The sequence below is a fragment of the Xiphophorus couchianus genome, chromosome 15, assembly GCF_001444195.1.
Source record: "Xiphophorus couchianus chromosome 15, X_couchianus-1.0, whole genome shotgun sequence".
NCBI lineage: Eukaryota > Metazoa > Chordata > Actinopteri > Cyprinodontiformes > Poeciliidae > Xiphophorus > Xiphophorus couchianus.
In genome coordinates this window covers 2,196,923-2,213,658 of record NC_040242.1, presented here as the reverse complement: position 1 = coordinate 2,213,658, position 16,736 = coordinate 2,196,923, and the positions used below count along the sequence as shown (strand labels likewise).

The window sequence follows — 16,736 nt, the reverse complement described above, 5'->3', positions numbered from 1 at the left end:
AAATAAGAGGGGTCCAAGAAAGAACCTTGGGGTACTCCACATGTAATTCTTTTCAGCGCCGATGAAAAATTAACTATTAACACAAAAAAGTTCTTTAAGTTTGAACCAGTTAAGTACTTCAACCAGAGAGTCGCTTCAAAAATATGGTGAAAAGTGTCAAGTGTCAAAGTGGATGGACATTAAGAAGCTATTTAACGTTGATCAACATCGAATGTTCAGGCAGAAATATTGGAGTAAAACTCCTGTAGAGACAAAGCTGTTAATTAAAATACTACAACAAACTGTGTCAATACTTGCACTTACTCTTGTGGTGACGCTAATGAGGATTGTAAAGGAGTTCCATGTCCATCAAAAGACAAAGTGTCAGTCAGAGCCAGAGGCTGGAACTGGGAATCTCCCACATCCATCTTCGTCAGCCCTGGAGAAGAATTTCATAACTTTTATCTGATGGTAAGATCTGGCTGTCAGACAGTTGGAACAGATTCAAGTATGTAACAGATTATAGAAAATTGGCAAAGAAAGTGCAAGTTTCTCTTCATTTGATATCAGTTAAATTGTGTTTTTATTGTTGTTTTTATCATTGTAACTGGTTCTTTAGTTCTTCTGTACCAGTACTCGGAGCAAAAGGGTTGATGACTTCGGTCTCTGGAAAAGGACTGCTATCCTTGGGGGTCTGGAAGAGGTCTCCCTGTTGTTGGCTTGGAGTGGCAGGGTTGCAAAAATCAAACGATGGCTGTGTCTGGAGGCTGCAGCCTGAGGTCGGGACGCCATCAACAAGTCCTGAAACCAGAACACAAAGGTCAAGAGGTCACAGCGGACTGTTTAGTCCGCTTTAATCTAGCTCTGGTTTGTTTGCCGAGAAAGTCTGGTTCATTTGGGGAGGTGTGAATGCTAATCGAACTCTGATGTGGACCAAAAAAGCAAACACTGACGGGGTTCAAATGCAGATGTGAATGCCAAGTGAACCGGAAACCGCTCCACAAGCAGGAAGCAAACTATAGCACTGGGCATTCTGGGTAAATACAACCAAAAAAACCTGCTAGCCTAGCGCTAGCGGGAGAAACGTCTCATGGTGTTTTACCAAAATCAAAAGATCTGATGGCACTCCATTTTTGTTTTCACTTCACGAAGAACGACGTTGCACTCATTGTCGTCAGAGGTTTTTATGTTGTTTCCTTCAGTGCAGCGCCCCCACAGGCGAGGAGGGGAACAGGTTTTTAATTAGTTTGAATTGTTTGACTTAGTGCAGAGTGAAAACAAACCACACCAGCTAAAAATGTAATAAATGCTGCAATTTTGTTCCCCATTTGAACAAAATGTATCAGGTGTGAAAACACACTAAAAATATTTTTAAAAGTCCTGGAGACTGAAGGAAACCAGGGAAAATCATGACCAACATAATTCTTCTTGCAGTCAAAAATGTTAAGGACAAGACAAAGTACTTATAACTCACCCTATTTAATAAGAAGCACCATGTCTATGTACAGACTTTTGCTGTGGTTACATCAAATTTTATTTAATTTATTAAACTTGGCTAAATGTACTAAGTTTTTTTTTTAAAAAAGTGACTCAAAACTTTCTTACAACAGAATAAATTTGTTCAATCAAGCCTAGGCCTGTCTCAATAAATCAATTAATCACATGATAAATTAAAACAAACTCAATAATTTCCATTTGCATGATTTCTTGTTTTTCTTTGTTTTTTATCTTTCTACCAAAAACTGGATGATAAAAGTTTTCTGTTTGGTACTTTGGTAAACTATTTTGTTTCGAGACTTCATAATTAATTTTATTTGTTGCTTCTGTTGTTTAGTTTATTTATTCTGGATATTTGAAATGTCTTCCAGTTCCGGGGTTAAACGTTCATTAAAATGTGTTCTTCCATTATGATGCCATTGCCATTATATTATTTGAAAATGGTTTCAAAGTAACAATTTTATCATTCGTTGCAATAAATTCTGGGACAATAAATCGTCCAGCAAAATTTATTACTGTGTGTAACCTACTCAAGGCTAGATACATTTTCTTTTAAATGCAAAATCATTTTAAAGTTTTGGATCTAAAATGAGTAAATATTCATTTTATGAAAACAAAAATAACCTGCTTGACTTCATATTTTGTTGACTTTTGACACAAAGTGAGGGCTGTACCTCTGTTCGGAGTCCCTGGCGGCTCTCTCTTCACATTTACATTGCGGGGAGTGCAAACCTCACCGGGCTGCAGGTGAGTGGGGGACTGCAGCTTGACCTGGTGGGACGGGGAGTGCAGCTGTGGCGACGGGGATTGCAGCTGGGGGACAGACTGAGGCTGGGACAGGGGCGACTGGAGGTGAGGCACTGGGGACTGGAGCAGAGCTGGGAGCTGCGTGGAGGGAGAGTGGAGCTGTGCGCCTCCGCCGGGATTCACAGACTCCTCGCTGCCCTGTTTGGCTCCGAGCGGACCTCTGAGGCCGGGCAGAAGCTGGCTGAGAGCGTCCGGATCAGCAGGTCCAATAGGTAACTACAGACAGGAGGAAACACGGCAAATATAAACATTTGGCCAGGTGGGAAAATGGTAACACTTTATTTAAAGGGGTGAGCCCGACATGAACATGAAGGAGTCTTTGTGAATGTTTCCAACTGTTGTCATGAGTTTTCATAAAATACTGAACTTTTTATGCAACTTTTAATTCAACTCTGGATTAGAATGTAATCGTTTCCAGAATATTGCAAAGTTGACCGTTTTAATGCAACTTTGCATTAAAAGTGTCATTACTTAAAAAATACAAAGTTTACACTTTTAATATCTTTTAAATGCAACTTTAAAATTTGCTTTAAACTCTAATTAATTACAGAATATTGCAAAGTTGATACTTTTAATGGAATTTTTAATGAAATTTTGCATCAAAAAAGTTTATTTTCTGAAGTTTTTACAGAATATTACAAAGTTTAAACTTTTAAAATACTTTTAATGCAAGTTTCTATTAAACTTTGCAAAAAAAAAAAAAAAAAAAAAAAAAAGGAGTCATTATTTACCAAATAATGCAAAGTTGCCACTGTCAGTTTTATGCACACGACTTCATATACAGTGTTACCATGCGAGTTAAAGGATTGGCTTCCAAAGTCCATGAAAACAAACAATCGTCTTTGTTTTTATGGAAACGTCCCAGAAGGAAATGTTCCTATCATTCGCAGCCTTTCTGCAAACTCTTCATACGGAGAAATGACTCATCATGCCGTCGTTAACTGGATCCAGACACAAACAGGTAGTTGTGTAATTTAGTTTGATTTAATGGCTGCTGATATCGTTTTATGAATAAACCGCCCCTTCGTACTGATCTACAGGAAATATAAACAGTTCCAGAGAGTGAATCCTGTATCTTATACATATAAATGATGAAAACGTGATTCCAATTTTTGCAGATACCAATTCTTTTGTCTGGAATGTTGGTAAATATAGCAAGAAAGTGGCTGAGTTGGTAACAGCTACTGTTAACTGGAAACATGCAGACAGGACACATCAGTTAAACCTCTCGCACTGCAGCGCAGAAGACAACTGTGGTTCATTTTTAGACTTTTGCCAAAGTAGTTAAGATTGGCTTCACATGCAAGTATCGGCTGATCACTGATCTCCCAAAATTAAGAAAATCGGGGACGGATTATTGGTGCAACCTTAATGAAAACCCAATGGAAAATAAGCATATTTATAGAAAGTTGAGTGGAAGAAAAAAGTGCACTCAAGGATTAGTGGGAGACTCCTCAGTGGTCCAAAGTCCTCTTTTCAGATGATAAATGACTATCAGAAAATAATAAGAGAGGCATAAAATAAAGATAAGTGGAATCTGACAGGATGAAATGGGAGGAGATGAAACGTGAAAGAAGAGCGATAAATGTGTTGAGTGCTGATTTTAGGCTGAAGCGTACCGTGGAGTCTCTGCGGTTCTCTCCCAGAAGACTGGATTTGGGGCTGGCGCCAGCCGAGCCAACAGGGACTCCTGGTAGTTTGGGCGTCCCTCCGGCTGGGATGGACGAACCCGAGCAGGTGAGGCCGTCGCCACTGGCTCTCTTCTCCACCTTCACTCGGACCGTCTGGAGGCTCAGGGCTGACGGAGGGGGAAGGTCGCCCAAGTCCTTCACAGACACATTTGGTTAGAATTAGGGCTGAAACCAACAATTATGTTAGTAATTAAATAATCTAACAATTATTAAGACGATTAATCTGGCAGTTACTCCATTATTATGACGATTAATCAATTATTTTGATGATTAATCACTGACAGTTCGATAAATAACGATTAATCTGTTAATTGTTCTGACAACTAACTGATTACTCCGATGATTAATTTATTACTCTACAATTAATTTGTCAGTTAATTGATTATTCTGTTGATTAATCGGATAAAAATGGGCATATTCTGCATATTTTTTATGTAAGCCTTTTCATACAATATTATAAATACACAATTTGTTGATTATTTTTGGATTAGTTGATTAATAACTGGATGGCAAAAGGTACTGATCAGGAGAATAAATTGTAGAATTTGTATCAGGTGAGGTTAGACCTATGCCACTTGAGGAAGCTTTGGTTCAACATATTTACAGAAAAATTATTTTTTATGTCAAATGCAAAAGGTTTATATTTTTTTATATTTTTTGTATAGCTGTTTTAGTTACTGCTCTGAGTGGATTGTTCTTTCAGCATATGGACTTTTTTGAGTCTGTGTACCAAAGTTGACGATTAATCGATTACTAAATTAGTTGACGATCATTTCAATAAATGATTAATCATGATTCGTTTGATTAATTGTTCCAGCTCTTGTTAGAATCAGCATTTTTTGAGATACTGTTGGTGAAAGAGATTAAGAAATGAATGAAAATCACCTTTTCGTCTGTATCCAGGAGAAATCGCAGTAACTGGTGGTCCTGCGGCTCTCTGGAGTTGGACTTGTGGGACGCTGTGCTTAGCGCCGGACTGACTGGCGGCTCCTTCTTGATCTCAACTTCATTTTTATTCCCTCCGTCCTCTGCGGCGGCAGTGGAGGCGGCGTCGTTGGGACTGCTGTCCTGGAGCAGCCGGTGCAGGATCTTGTGCCGCTCCGTCAGACTGCTGTGGGAAGCGGGGCACTGAGGACCCAGGGAGGGGTGAGGAGGATGAGGTGATGAGTTGTTGTTGTTGGATTCAGCTCCTGTGACACTGCTGTCCAGGAGCTGGTTGAGTCTGGGGTTCCCCAGTGGTGAGGCAGATGGAAGGGGGGCCTTATTCGAGTCCTCTCCCCCGTCTCCTGCTCCCTTTTGGGGCTTTGCCGACAGCGGGCGAGTGGAGGAGCCGGTGGGCATACTGGCTTGTCTCTGAAGTCCAGGAGACGACAGGGGGAAAGAGCCTGCCGACCCACCGCTGCTCAGTGCCCCCGATGGGGACTGGAGCCCCGGCGTGGAGGGGGAGAAGGGGTTCCCCGGGACCCGAGGGCTTCCCCCCAACCCAGGACTGGCTCGCGGCATCCTGGGCGACATAAACGAGGTAGAGGTGGCTGTGTGAGGGCTGCTGAGAGCCGAGGGACTGCTGACCTCCTGGGGGCAGTTCGTCCGGTTGGGCGTCAGGTAGCCTGTTGGTGTGGAGGGGTTGTGTCCGCTGTTGTTGGCGTGAAGGACAGAGCCTTGGTTTGAGTTACTGCCGGGGGGGAGCGAAGGGGACCGGGACGGGGTGTGAGCAATACTGCTGGGGGTTGGAGGAAGGCTGGGGTTAGTGTTTTCCTGAGAGCTAGCAGTGTTGTGTTCCCTGAGAGAGCGAGAGAGAGAGATGATGATGGCGAGAATAAACTCTGCACCAAACTCATAAAAGAACAGATTTGATACGGATCTACAAGAAAATAGGTTTTATTGACGCAGATTTTGATGTTTTCTTAACTTAAATAGCCTCGCAGAAAATAGCCTTTTTGCACAAGCTGTAGAATGTGTGATTTTCTTACCCGATTACTTGATTAATCATCAGATTAATCAAGTAATCGTGATTGATTGCTCATGGTTGATTGCGTGGTTGATTGCTTGACCACCGATTGCAATCAATCGGTGGTCAATCGGTGCAATTGATTGCAATCAATTGCACCGATTGCACCTAACCCCTAACCCTATATCAAGCAACCTTGATTAATCTGAACCTTTTCAAATTTTTAATAATCCAAATATCTTTCGCCTTTAACTGTCTTTTGTTTGGAAAATGGTATAAAACATTAAGAAAATCCACAGGATTTGTATTTTTTCAGCAGGAAAACTTTTGATGATTCGTGTCAGTAGGATACCTGTCAATAGTGTGGATGCCCATGATGAAGGGCTGTACGTCGGGTTTTGGTGGGCAGCAGAACTTGCAGCGAGTCTGAGCGCTGAGCGGCGTCCCGTCACTTAACGTGAATCGGTACAGAGGGCTGACGGCGGTGCCGTGGGCCATCACTGACAGACACAGAAAAACGTTAAACTACACGATCATCTCTAAGTTTACCAACATGTTGTTTTTTTTCTCCGAAGAGTTTTTGCGGCGCTAGTGGCTCGTATTTTTTCGACAGTAGGCAGACAGGAAGGAGGGTGAGGAGAGAGGGGAAGACATGCGGCAAAGGTAATCGGGACCGGGAGTCGAACCCGCGACGTCCGCATCGAGGACTAAGGCCTCCAAACGTGGGGCGTGCTAACCCGCTGCGCCACCACAGCACGCCCCAAGTTTACCAACATGTTTATCCCCCAAATCTGTCTGGATATCTTTTTGTTCACATGCTTTTTTCCTCCTACTCAACTTTCTCTACATTTTTACTTTTTATAAGCAAAACTCATCAAAAATACAAAAATAATTTTTCTTTCTTCTATGTTCAAAGAATGCATGCATTATATGAGTTTCACTTGTGGTATCCTTGTGCTACCACACTTTTTCCTTTCACTCAACATTTTCTAATTCTTTATTCTCTATATTTCCATGTGTAAATAATCTGTACAATATGAGTTTCTCTTGTGGTATTCATTTGTACTTTTTCCTTCCACTCAACTTTCTCAAAATGTTTACTTTCGAAAAGCAAAACAAATAAAATAAAAATTACAAAAAATAAATTGTTGCTATTTTTATTTTATTCCATTTCCATGTGTAAAAAATCTACACAAAATGAGTTACTTGTGGTATCCATTTGTATTCTTTCCTTCCACTCAACTTCCTCTAAATCTTCATATTCTATAATAAAAATAATTAAAATTACAACCCCAATTTTTTAAAATAATTTATTTTGTTATTTCCATGTGTAAAGAATCTATACAATATGAGTTTCACTTGTGTTATCTTTTTGGTGCCACACTTTTTCCTTTCACTCAACTCAATTTTTATTTTCGGTGAAACACATACTTTATTAAGCTGATAATTCCTTTTAACTCTTCATTTTGTGTCTGAAACAATCAGTCTCTAACTGATGAAGCATTTGCAACGTGATGTTTTAGCTTTGCTGTTTACTGCTAATGAAGCTGCATGAGACGCATTTAGAAGCATCAGTGGGTTTTGCTGCTGCTCACCTTCATGCAGCAGCTTCTTGGCATGCGAGGGCTCCTTTCCCTGCGGCTGAAAAAACGCGTAGATGCACTTCCTGACCAGGTCCTCCCAGCCAGGCCGGCCTGTCGCTCGCAGAGCGCTAGTTTCTATGGAGATGATCTTCCCTGGATCACAGCGACACACAAAAGATCAGTTTGAGCTGCAGCAGCCTACAAGCTGAGGTCCTCGTGCAAAATTCAAGGAAGAATCTGGAGCTCTGTGTGGTTTTCCAATTACGTGGAAGTAAGTATACTAATTTAGTGAAAAATTATGAGGATTGCGAAGTCTAATACAGACTTTCTTCACCAATAGGGCATTGAATGTCCTTTCAGACTTATGTTCTTATTGATATTGATCACATGTCAAAATTAAGACTTTTTAAGACCAATATTAATTAAAATTTAGACCTATATCTTCACAGAAATGTACGAACTTCACCCAGCTAACTGGCCATAAATTTTTACTTAGCCATGACAGGCACAAAAAAGCTAGCTTGCTAACAAAGGTACGTTAGCAGTGAGTTATTGGTGCGACTCAAACTTTTCCCTGGCAGAAAAGTCCAACAATAAAATAAAACAGAGTATGGGCGATTAAACAGTCTTGCCAAGACAAATTTAAGAGCTGTGATTAACATATTAAAGGCAAATCTGGTCTTTAATATGAATTTGAGACATTTTAAGGCTTTAAATTTAGATATTAAATTTAGTGGAGATGGCATCCTTTGTAAGAGTAATGATAGATATTATTGTTTTATTGCACAGTCCTAAGAGAACCTTGTACGACATTGTGTTAGGGCTACTGCAGATTTTAAAAAAAAGAAAAGAAAAAAAACACAAAATGAATACATTTCTGTATTCAATTTCAGAGTTTGAAAAGTTAATAAATTACTAGAAAAATCTCATATTTTTCTTTTAATTTCAGACTTTTTTTTTCTTAAATCTTTAAATTTTCTGAGTTTGAAAAGTTGAAAATTTGCCAGAAAAATGTTAGAATTTTGTTTTTCAAAAAACTTGGAAACATGTCAGTTTGAAAAGTCAAAATTTTCTACAAAAAATCCTCAGAAACAAAAAAATATTGAAAAAATTTATGAGTTTGAAAACATTTGAGTTTTCAATCTCACAAATTTCCATGTTTCTTCTGCCATTTTTGTTTACTTTTCAAACTCATAAATGTTCTTGTTTTTGGTGGAAATTTACTTTTTTCTTTAAACCTACAACGGCCCTAATACGTTGTTGTTCCTTTGCTGTTTACATGAAGCACAACAAAACCACTAAAACACAAGAGGTCAAAGGTCATAATAGAACTTTGAGCAGAAGGAGAGATTATTGCAGAATTCACCTAAATTGAGAGAAGATTTGTCTCTTTTGAGTAAGAATTATTGATAAATTCTAATTTATTGGCAGGGCAACATTTAGAAAAATCCAGGTGGAATAAATTGAGCGTTGTTGGGATCCTGCATACGTTGTGGGAGATTTTACCTGCCGGGTCCTGCTTTGTAATAAAAGACTCGGTGCGTGGAATCCGACAGGCGATGCAGATCAGGCAGCTTTGCAAGTCTGAAACGCAAAAAAAAACCTCAAAGAAATTAATTACGTGTCAAAAGTAACTTTCTTTCAAAGGAGCAGAAGTAAAGGGGACAAATTCCTGCATTTAGACAGGAAAGGAGCCTGACAGCCTCCAAGGCCGGATCAGACCAAAATGACAAAAAGACCCAGAGAGCTGAGCAGCCAAAAATCTGCAATGCAGAAACTGCATAACAGAATTTATCAAGGCCACTGCACCAGTGGAGACGGTCTACTGATGCTCCAACCGGCAGGGCCAGAAAAACATCAAACTTCAAGAAAAACTTAAAACTTTCAACCATGGGAAAATAAAGTTGTTCCAAACCAATTATTTTTTTTAAATTGGATTCATTCCTGAGATAGTCAGCATTACGGGAGTTCAGAAAATCGCAGTCAGAGAGAATCTTGTTTTGTTTCATTTGTGAAAGTTTTACTGCAGACGAAGGACGAACGGAGGACGAACCGTCTCCGTCCTCCTGGACGGGCAGCGGCTGCGACACGGTGAAGCACTGCATGATCTCATACTGCTGCCGCGCTTCCAGGTTCTCGGCGTCCGCCTCATCCGGCGGCCGCTTCAGCATGCGACAGTTAAAGGTATGGCTGCTCCTGCGGCCGGCTTCCTGCGGCCACGGCGCTCCGTTCACTGGCCGGGCGGAGAAACGGAGAGAAGAAGAAGAGACACTTTAAACATGAGAACAGCCAAACATCTATTTATTCATCCAGTCATCTAATATTCATTTATACAATTATGCCTCAAATTATCCATCCATCCAGTTACTCATCCATCCATCCATCCATCCAATTACTCATCCATCCAGTTACTCATCCATCCATCCATCCATCCATCCAATTACTCATCCATCCAGTTACTCATCCATCCATCCACCCAGTTACTCATCCATCCATCCAATTACTCATCCATCCATCCATCCATCCATCCATCCAATTATCATCCATCATTTTCTGTATTTTGCATCCATCTAGAAAACAATATCTACAGATCAATCAACACAGATAAACTGATCCAACCTTTCGGTTTAAAGTTCTGAATATTTTAGGGCTACAAAAACTCTTCGGCTTTACCTGAAAATAACTGATCATGTAAATGTTTGAGAAACTCCACCTTTCCTAGAGGAAAAAGGCTGTTCTACTCTAACGGCTGCAGCTGTTGGAATGAAAACACGCAGCTGTCCGACCTTGCTGTTTGCTGCACCCAGTTATCTCCATTTTCATTATAATCTCTCCTCAAGGTTGTTCTGCAAAACCAAACAGTGAAATAACTTCATCACGCTGAATGAAGGTATTGTTTCTCATTACACTCGCCCACGTTTGCTCTTCCTCTGCACAGTTTACGCCCCAAATTTACTTTGCAGCTCTGAACGGAGGCACAAAATTAACTTCATTTCACGTTTTTCTCAGCTGTTCTGCCTGTTTTTTCTTTCTTCTCCATATGAATCCAAACTTAGATCACTCACCGAGGCTTTTAGGCAGCAGATTGCGGACAAATTCATTGTGATCTCCCACGTGGAGGATGGTGTAGACGCTCGAGTTTATCAGCTCTTCCTGGGTGTAGCCAAGGTAACCGATCACATTCTCAGAAACGAAGACGATGCGGCCCTCGCGGTTGACCACAAAGAAGAATCCGTCCAGGGCCTGAATGAAAATTTAGACAGAGTGTAATGAAGGCAGCAGAGGAGAATCTGAGTACTTGGGCTGTTTTCACACCTGATAGTTCGGTAGAGTCGGTTCGATTGGGGATCAAAGTTTCAACATTTGTTACATTTTCAGCTGCTGCAGTTTGCTTTCAAACTGCACCGTGTCAAATGAACCAAACTAATTTAAAAAGCTGTTCCCCTCCTCGCCTGTGGGGGCGCTAAGCCACAAATTACTGAAGGAAATGGTACAATAAACCTCTGAATTACACACTGAGTGTAACGGTCTTCTTCACAAAATGTAAACAAAAATGGAGTAGCAACATATTTTAGCAGGTTTTTGAGAAATTTGTTCCCCTCCTCGCCTGTGGGGGCGCTACATCAAAAATCACTGAAGGAAATTACATGAAAACCTCTGAAGACGACACTGAGCGTAACTTCCTTCTTCACAACATGTAAACAAAATGGAGTGGCATCAGATTTTAGCAAATTTTTTATCTTTGGTAAAAGAATACAAGCCATTTCTCCAGCTGGGCTAGCCTTGCACCTTTGCTTTGGTTGTATTTACCCAGAATGCCCTGCTCAGTATTTCACTTCCTGCTTTTGGAGGGATCTACCATCCGCTTGGCGTTCACATTTGCATTCGAACTGTGCCAGAGTTCACTTTCTTAGGACTGGTAACTAAGTTTGTAGGGTGACCAAAGTTTGCTTTTCGCATTAGGGTCCGATCGGACATTCCTAAACGAACCGGACTAAACTGGGCCCAGGTGAACTCATCTTCAGCTTACCTCCAGCAGCATGGGCCCCAGCGCCTCTTTCTCCACCAGACCCTGACTGCTAGAGGAGACGTCGCTCTTCTGCACGTCGTCGTCTGGAGACAGAAGAGCTGCTTTCTCTGTCAGGAGGAAAATGTTTCAGATCGATGCAGAAGCCTCTTGCTGGTCACGGTTACATAAGGTTCTAAAGCTGTGGCTCTCCTCACCCTGCTCCCGCCGTTTGATCTGCTGGATTTGGTCCACGGTGCTCCTCAGGATGTGGCACTTGTCCGGCTTGGCGCTCAGACTGGCAATGTCGCCCATGTTGGACGACACCAGCTCAGCCAGATCCTCGATGTAGCGGCACTCCAGCTCCCGCCTCCGCTTCTCCACACTGCGGCAAACAAATGAGCTGTAGGTCACGACTCCTTCACAAATCTCATTTATACATAAATAAAATAAAGACCACTGAGGGCAAGTGAAAGTCAAGTCACAAGTCACTGAGGAATAAGTTCAAGTCAAATCAGAAGTTGCTGAAGGCCAAGTCAAGTCTCAAGTCATTGAGGGCAAGTCCAAGTCAAGTCGCAAGTTACTGAAGGTCGAAACAAACGTCAAGTCATTTAAGTCCAAGTCCAAGTCGAGTTGCAAGCTGTTGCTAAGGACCAAGTCAAGTTTCACTTGGGCTGAATCCAAGTCAACTCAGTATTTCTTGAAGGCCTGGGGTGTTGCGGTGGCGCAGAACCACATATGGTGGCCTTAGTCCTTGATGAGGCCATCGCAGGTTCAAGTCCTGGCCTGATGACCTTTGCCACGTCTTCCCACTCTCTCATTCCCCACTTTCCTGTCTAACCACCATAGAGCCTTATAATATATTTATATAAATATATATATCTCCAAAAACATGACTGTCAGGTTAAATTCTCCTTAGGTGCGAGTGTGTGTGCATGGTTGTCTGTCCTGTCCGTCTCTGTGTTGCCTTGGCGACCTGTCCAGGTGACCCCGTTAGCTGGAGAGGCACCAGCACCTCCCGACCCCAGTAGGAACAACGGTGTTAGAAAATGGATGGATGGATTAAGACATTGGTAAAAGAAACGTACCAGTGCTTTGAATAACCGTATTTTTGCCCATTTTCTTTAATGTCCATGTCTTTTTTTTTGTTTCTTATTTTGTTGTATTGTTATATTTGTATAGTTCACTGTTTAAGTCTGAAAAATCTAAATAAATAGATTTTAAACTGTTAAACTGCATCAAAAAGCCTTCCCAGATAGCAACAGTTGCTACTGTGAGATCATTGCTGATATCCTTCCACCTTAGCAGTCTGTTAATAAACATCTATTTGCCATATTGAATCCTTTAATTTCTGTTTAAATTAAAGAAAATTAAATAACAAGACAGAATTGAGTATTTAAACATTTATCTAACATAACTTTCATGGTTTTGTGATCTGTTTGAATAGAAGCTGGACTAATGCTTCAAACATTAACTGCCCCTGCAGGCAAAAAGCTCCCTAATTACTCAATAATGAAGCTTTCAAAACGCTGTCTGTGAAAGACAGGAAGTGGGAGGAAGAGAAGTGAAAAATGGGAAGCTGGCGATAGAGCAGGAGGATGTGCTCAGACAAGAATACCCTCAATAATTCACCATCCTGCTGAGAGAAACACATGGCAAACTGCTGAGCGGGGAAAAATACTGGACAGAGGAAGATGGATGTTTGCCCGGACCGACACCACCAGTCAATTAATCTATTAGCAGTTTGGAAACAAATAATCAAAAGGGAATTTCTGAGCAGAAATGGCAAACAATTGATTTTTGACAGGATTACTAGAAGGGAAACTAGCAGGATATTGATTACTTTTGATAATTTTATCTGTTGAGAAAAACAATCTGATTTGTTTCTCAGGGAAAATGTTTCTATATTTTGTTTAGTCTAAGATTTGAAACTTTTTTCAGAACAGAAACCCATGCATAACATAATTTCTTTCCAGATTTTTGGATATTTTTAAAGTAAAAACTAAAATTTCTTTATGTTTGTTTAGTTTTGCTAGATGTCTTTCCATATTTCCATAACATAAAAGGTTAAATCCTCCCTATGTAGACTGAAAACGTAACTTTAACTCCTGCACACTGCAAAAACTTAAGTATTTTTAGTCTGTAATATCTTGGTACACTTAAATTAATTTACATGTAGCTTTCCAGCAAGATTTAGGAGCTTGTTTTAAATGAATAACTCCTTGTTATTGATGAATAAGTTATAATTGCACTGGACAATTATTTAACATATAAGATGGGAAAAATGTCATGTTTTAAGTGAAATTATCTGCAAATGGAACAAGTACTATTCAATCAATATTAAGGAATTATTGACTTAAAACAAGTTCCTATTGATGCTGAAATGTTACTTATAAGTCAGTATAGTTTTGTCTTAAATAAGACAAAACTAAGATATTCACACTGAAACTAGATCAGAAATACTTAGTAAGATTTTGAGCTTTTACAGTGCAGAAGCACATTGTTGGACTGCAGTTCCAGAAACATGCAGTGCGGCTGATCAGTTGCAGATTGGTATGTGGGAAACGTGTGAAGAGTGTGTGAAACGACCACAGCAGGAAGTAGGTCACCACAATGACATGTGATGCAGGTTTCTGGTCGGCTGACACGTCAGGGTATGAAAACTTTAGGCCCCCAGGAATCAAATAAGCTGCACTACAAACACTGTAGTATGATAGCACTCTCCCATGCAGGCATATGGGTTATAATTTTCAAACTTAAACATAATTTTTTTTTAAGTTCTGATGAGACAAAACTCTATAACTGGCAAATAAAATCATATTAATGTTTTCTGTCAATAAGAGAGTAAATCCACTAATAGGCATGTTTACTTGATCTGGAAAAAATAAAATATGATCTTTCTCTGTTTTGATGTATTAATATTGCATCACCAACAATCAATCGGACGGTGGAAAGGAAACCAGTTGGACACGATTGAATGGAAAACCTTGATTCATTAAAACCATTTATTGATTATTGATCTTCTGACTTGAACCCAAATCATATAAAAACCTTAAACTTCCTGGTTTCAGACGAACCAACAAACTGCATTAGATATAAAACAACAACACAGAAACACGTTAGGAAATAAAACACCTCAACTTTTTATTTTTTAGCACTGCAGTAGAGTTTGAGTAACTCCTGTTTTCTCTGATTACTCAGCAAATCATCTCCCAGCCTGAACCCCAAACTGCAGCCTTCTGTTGTTTTAATGTCATCTGGTTCATGTTTTCACTCATCACTGTAAGATTTACAGCCTGCATGATCCTCAGCTCTGTAATGTTTATCAGTGCTGCAGTGTGGCTGCATGCTTACCTTTGCCCCGATGTATCGCATGGCGAGCCCTTCCTCTTGCGTGACTCTGGCGTGGCTGGGTCCAGGGGGCTTTCCCCGACCGCACTCATTTTCAGCTTAGACTGATCTGAACACAGGAGAAACCTGCATTTTAATTAAAACATCTTGATAACTTTAAAGAACCATTTCTCAAAAAAAACTCCTCGTCGCCAAAAAAAAACAATGATGACAGGAGCTGACAAACATATGCTGAAGAAATACCATTAACAGCTGCAGTTACAGGCAATAAAGTTAAATGGCTCGAACTTACATAACAGCAACACTTAAATTTATCGCACCAAGGAGGTATGGGAGATATACAGGAAAGAGGTAATTAAACACCTTCCAAGTAAAGGCATAAATCAGAATATGGAGCTCATCCATGAATCTGCAATCACTTTAAAACAATCCTGATATAATCCTGCGGCGTCCATAGCAGTGCAGCGTGACGGCATAATCCTGCCCCCGTCTCCCTGCTAGAGGGCGAAAAGCCGCTCGCTCACGATGACTAGCATTGGTTTTAGCTGTCATGTTATCACTATAACGTGCTAAATCTTAAATGTATGCCTGATATATTTAAAAAAAGGGACACAGCGCTTTGCTACTAACTGTTAACTACATGACAAGGTCAGGAAAAGGTTTTAATTAAGAAAAAAATAGCGAGGGAGAGGGAAGTAGTTCAGTTATGCTAGCTTGACTTTGACAATCTTAAGATGTAGATGTGATGCAGAATTTGGTGGTTCGGTTCAATTACAAAATAAAAAAGGTGATTTAAGCACCAACTCTGACGGATCATCAGTACAGCAGGGGTTTAAATTAGTTACTAGCCAATCGCTAATTTACAGCCGCTGTGTTAGCTTAGCTAATAGCAGCGTTAGCTAATCTACCGCAACAGTCACTAATAAGTCTAAAAACATAAAACTGTAACCGACTGAATGTTTTGTTCTTTGTGTGGGAAATGCTTGAGTGTTTTTTGGTGTTGAACCCTGAAACGCATAGTGGTGTTGTTGCCAGTTGCTATGGTAACAAGTCTGCGTGTAGCAAAGCCGACACAGAGCGAGAAAAAAGTTGTTTTTTAACTTTATTCTTCCCTTTGCTGTGGCGCTCTGCACTAAATTAATAATAGCTACATCTCCAGGTTTCATTTAATTTTAACTTAATTGACAGAACCGCTTTACTGTGGCAAAGTGGCTATGGATGGAAAGTAAAACAATTTCCAGATGTAAACAATAACATTCAGGAGTCCATTAAAAAAACACCTGCTATCTGAGTCCTACTGTTAATTTTAACACAGATATACTGTGATATGATAAAATTGATAGAGGCAGCAGTAAAATCCTTAGCTTTAGCTCAAGATGCTAAAAAATAAAAAAATGAAGCTGAGATTAAAATTTATTTCTATAAGTTTAATTTCCTCCAACCAAAGCAGTGTTAGACTTTGGGACATTTAGACCAAGTTAAGAGCTGATCGAGCACAACAAATCAGCCAGATCGCTAAAATACACAGAGAGAAATTATTTTGATTTGTTATCCTACATGGTAAATTATTACAGCGAAGACAGATGACACTAAACTAAGATGTCATCCAATTTATTCTAATCTGTCATCTTCATCTCTGCGGAAAAAGCTACAATTTCACAAGAACATGAAGGTGTAGAGCATAGAAACTGGAAACTGAAAGAGGATTTACTACCTCTGCTTTACTGCAGTTCAGACAATAAAATATTGATTTTCTTATTTAGAAAAGGAATGTGGCCTTTTTTTTTATCCAATTAATCGATTAATCGTTAGAATAATTGATTACTAAATCATAAGTTTCCATCCTAAAGTTTATGTTAGCATTGTTTTTACAC

General features: G+C 40.0%; 1 protein-coding gene across 6 annotated transcripts in view; it reads right to left on the bottom strand.

The window, feature by feature from the left end:
• The window catches only part of fam184ab (family with sequence similarity 184 member Ab), a 182,253-nt gene that overhangs the window by 9,041 nt on the left and 156,476 nt on the right, over nt 1–16,736 (bottom strand). For 5 of the 6 annotated variants that reach the window (XM_028041113.1, XM_028041114.1, XM_028041110.1 and 2 more), the window contains exons 3-15: nt 14,866–14,971; nt 11,730–11,896; nt 11,536–11,642; nt 10,571–10,748; nt 9,559–9,738; nt 9,012–9,089; nt 7,518–7,658; nt 6,275–6,422; nt 4,860–5,754; nt 3,903–4,109; nt 2,151–2,499; nt 610–780; nt 304–418 (exon numbers count right to left, since the gene is read on the bottom strand). In XM_028041113.1, the coding sequence (XP_027896914.1) occupies nt 304–418; nt 610–780; nt 2,151–2,499; nt 3,903–4,109; nt 4,860–5,754; nt 6,275–6,422; nt 7,518–7,658; nt 9,012–9,089; nt 9,559–9,738; nt 10,571–10,748; nt 11,536–11,642; nt 11,730–11,896; nt 14,866–14,954 (2,825 nt within the window). In that variant the 5' untranslated portion in view covers nt 14,955–14,971. Of the gene's footprint in view, nt 1–303; nt 419–609; nt 781–2,150; nt 2,500–3,902; nt 4,110–4,859; nt 5,755–6,274; nt 6,423–7,517; nt 7,659–9,011; nt 9,090–9,558; nt 9,739–10,570; nt 10,749–11,535; nt 11,643–11,729; nt 11,897–14,865; nt 14,972–16,736 lie in introns of those variants that run through there. The other variant, XR_003598534.1, reaches the window with a different exon arrangement.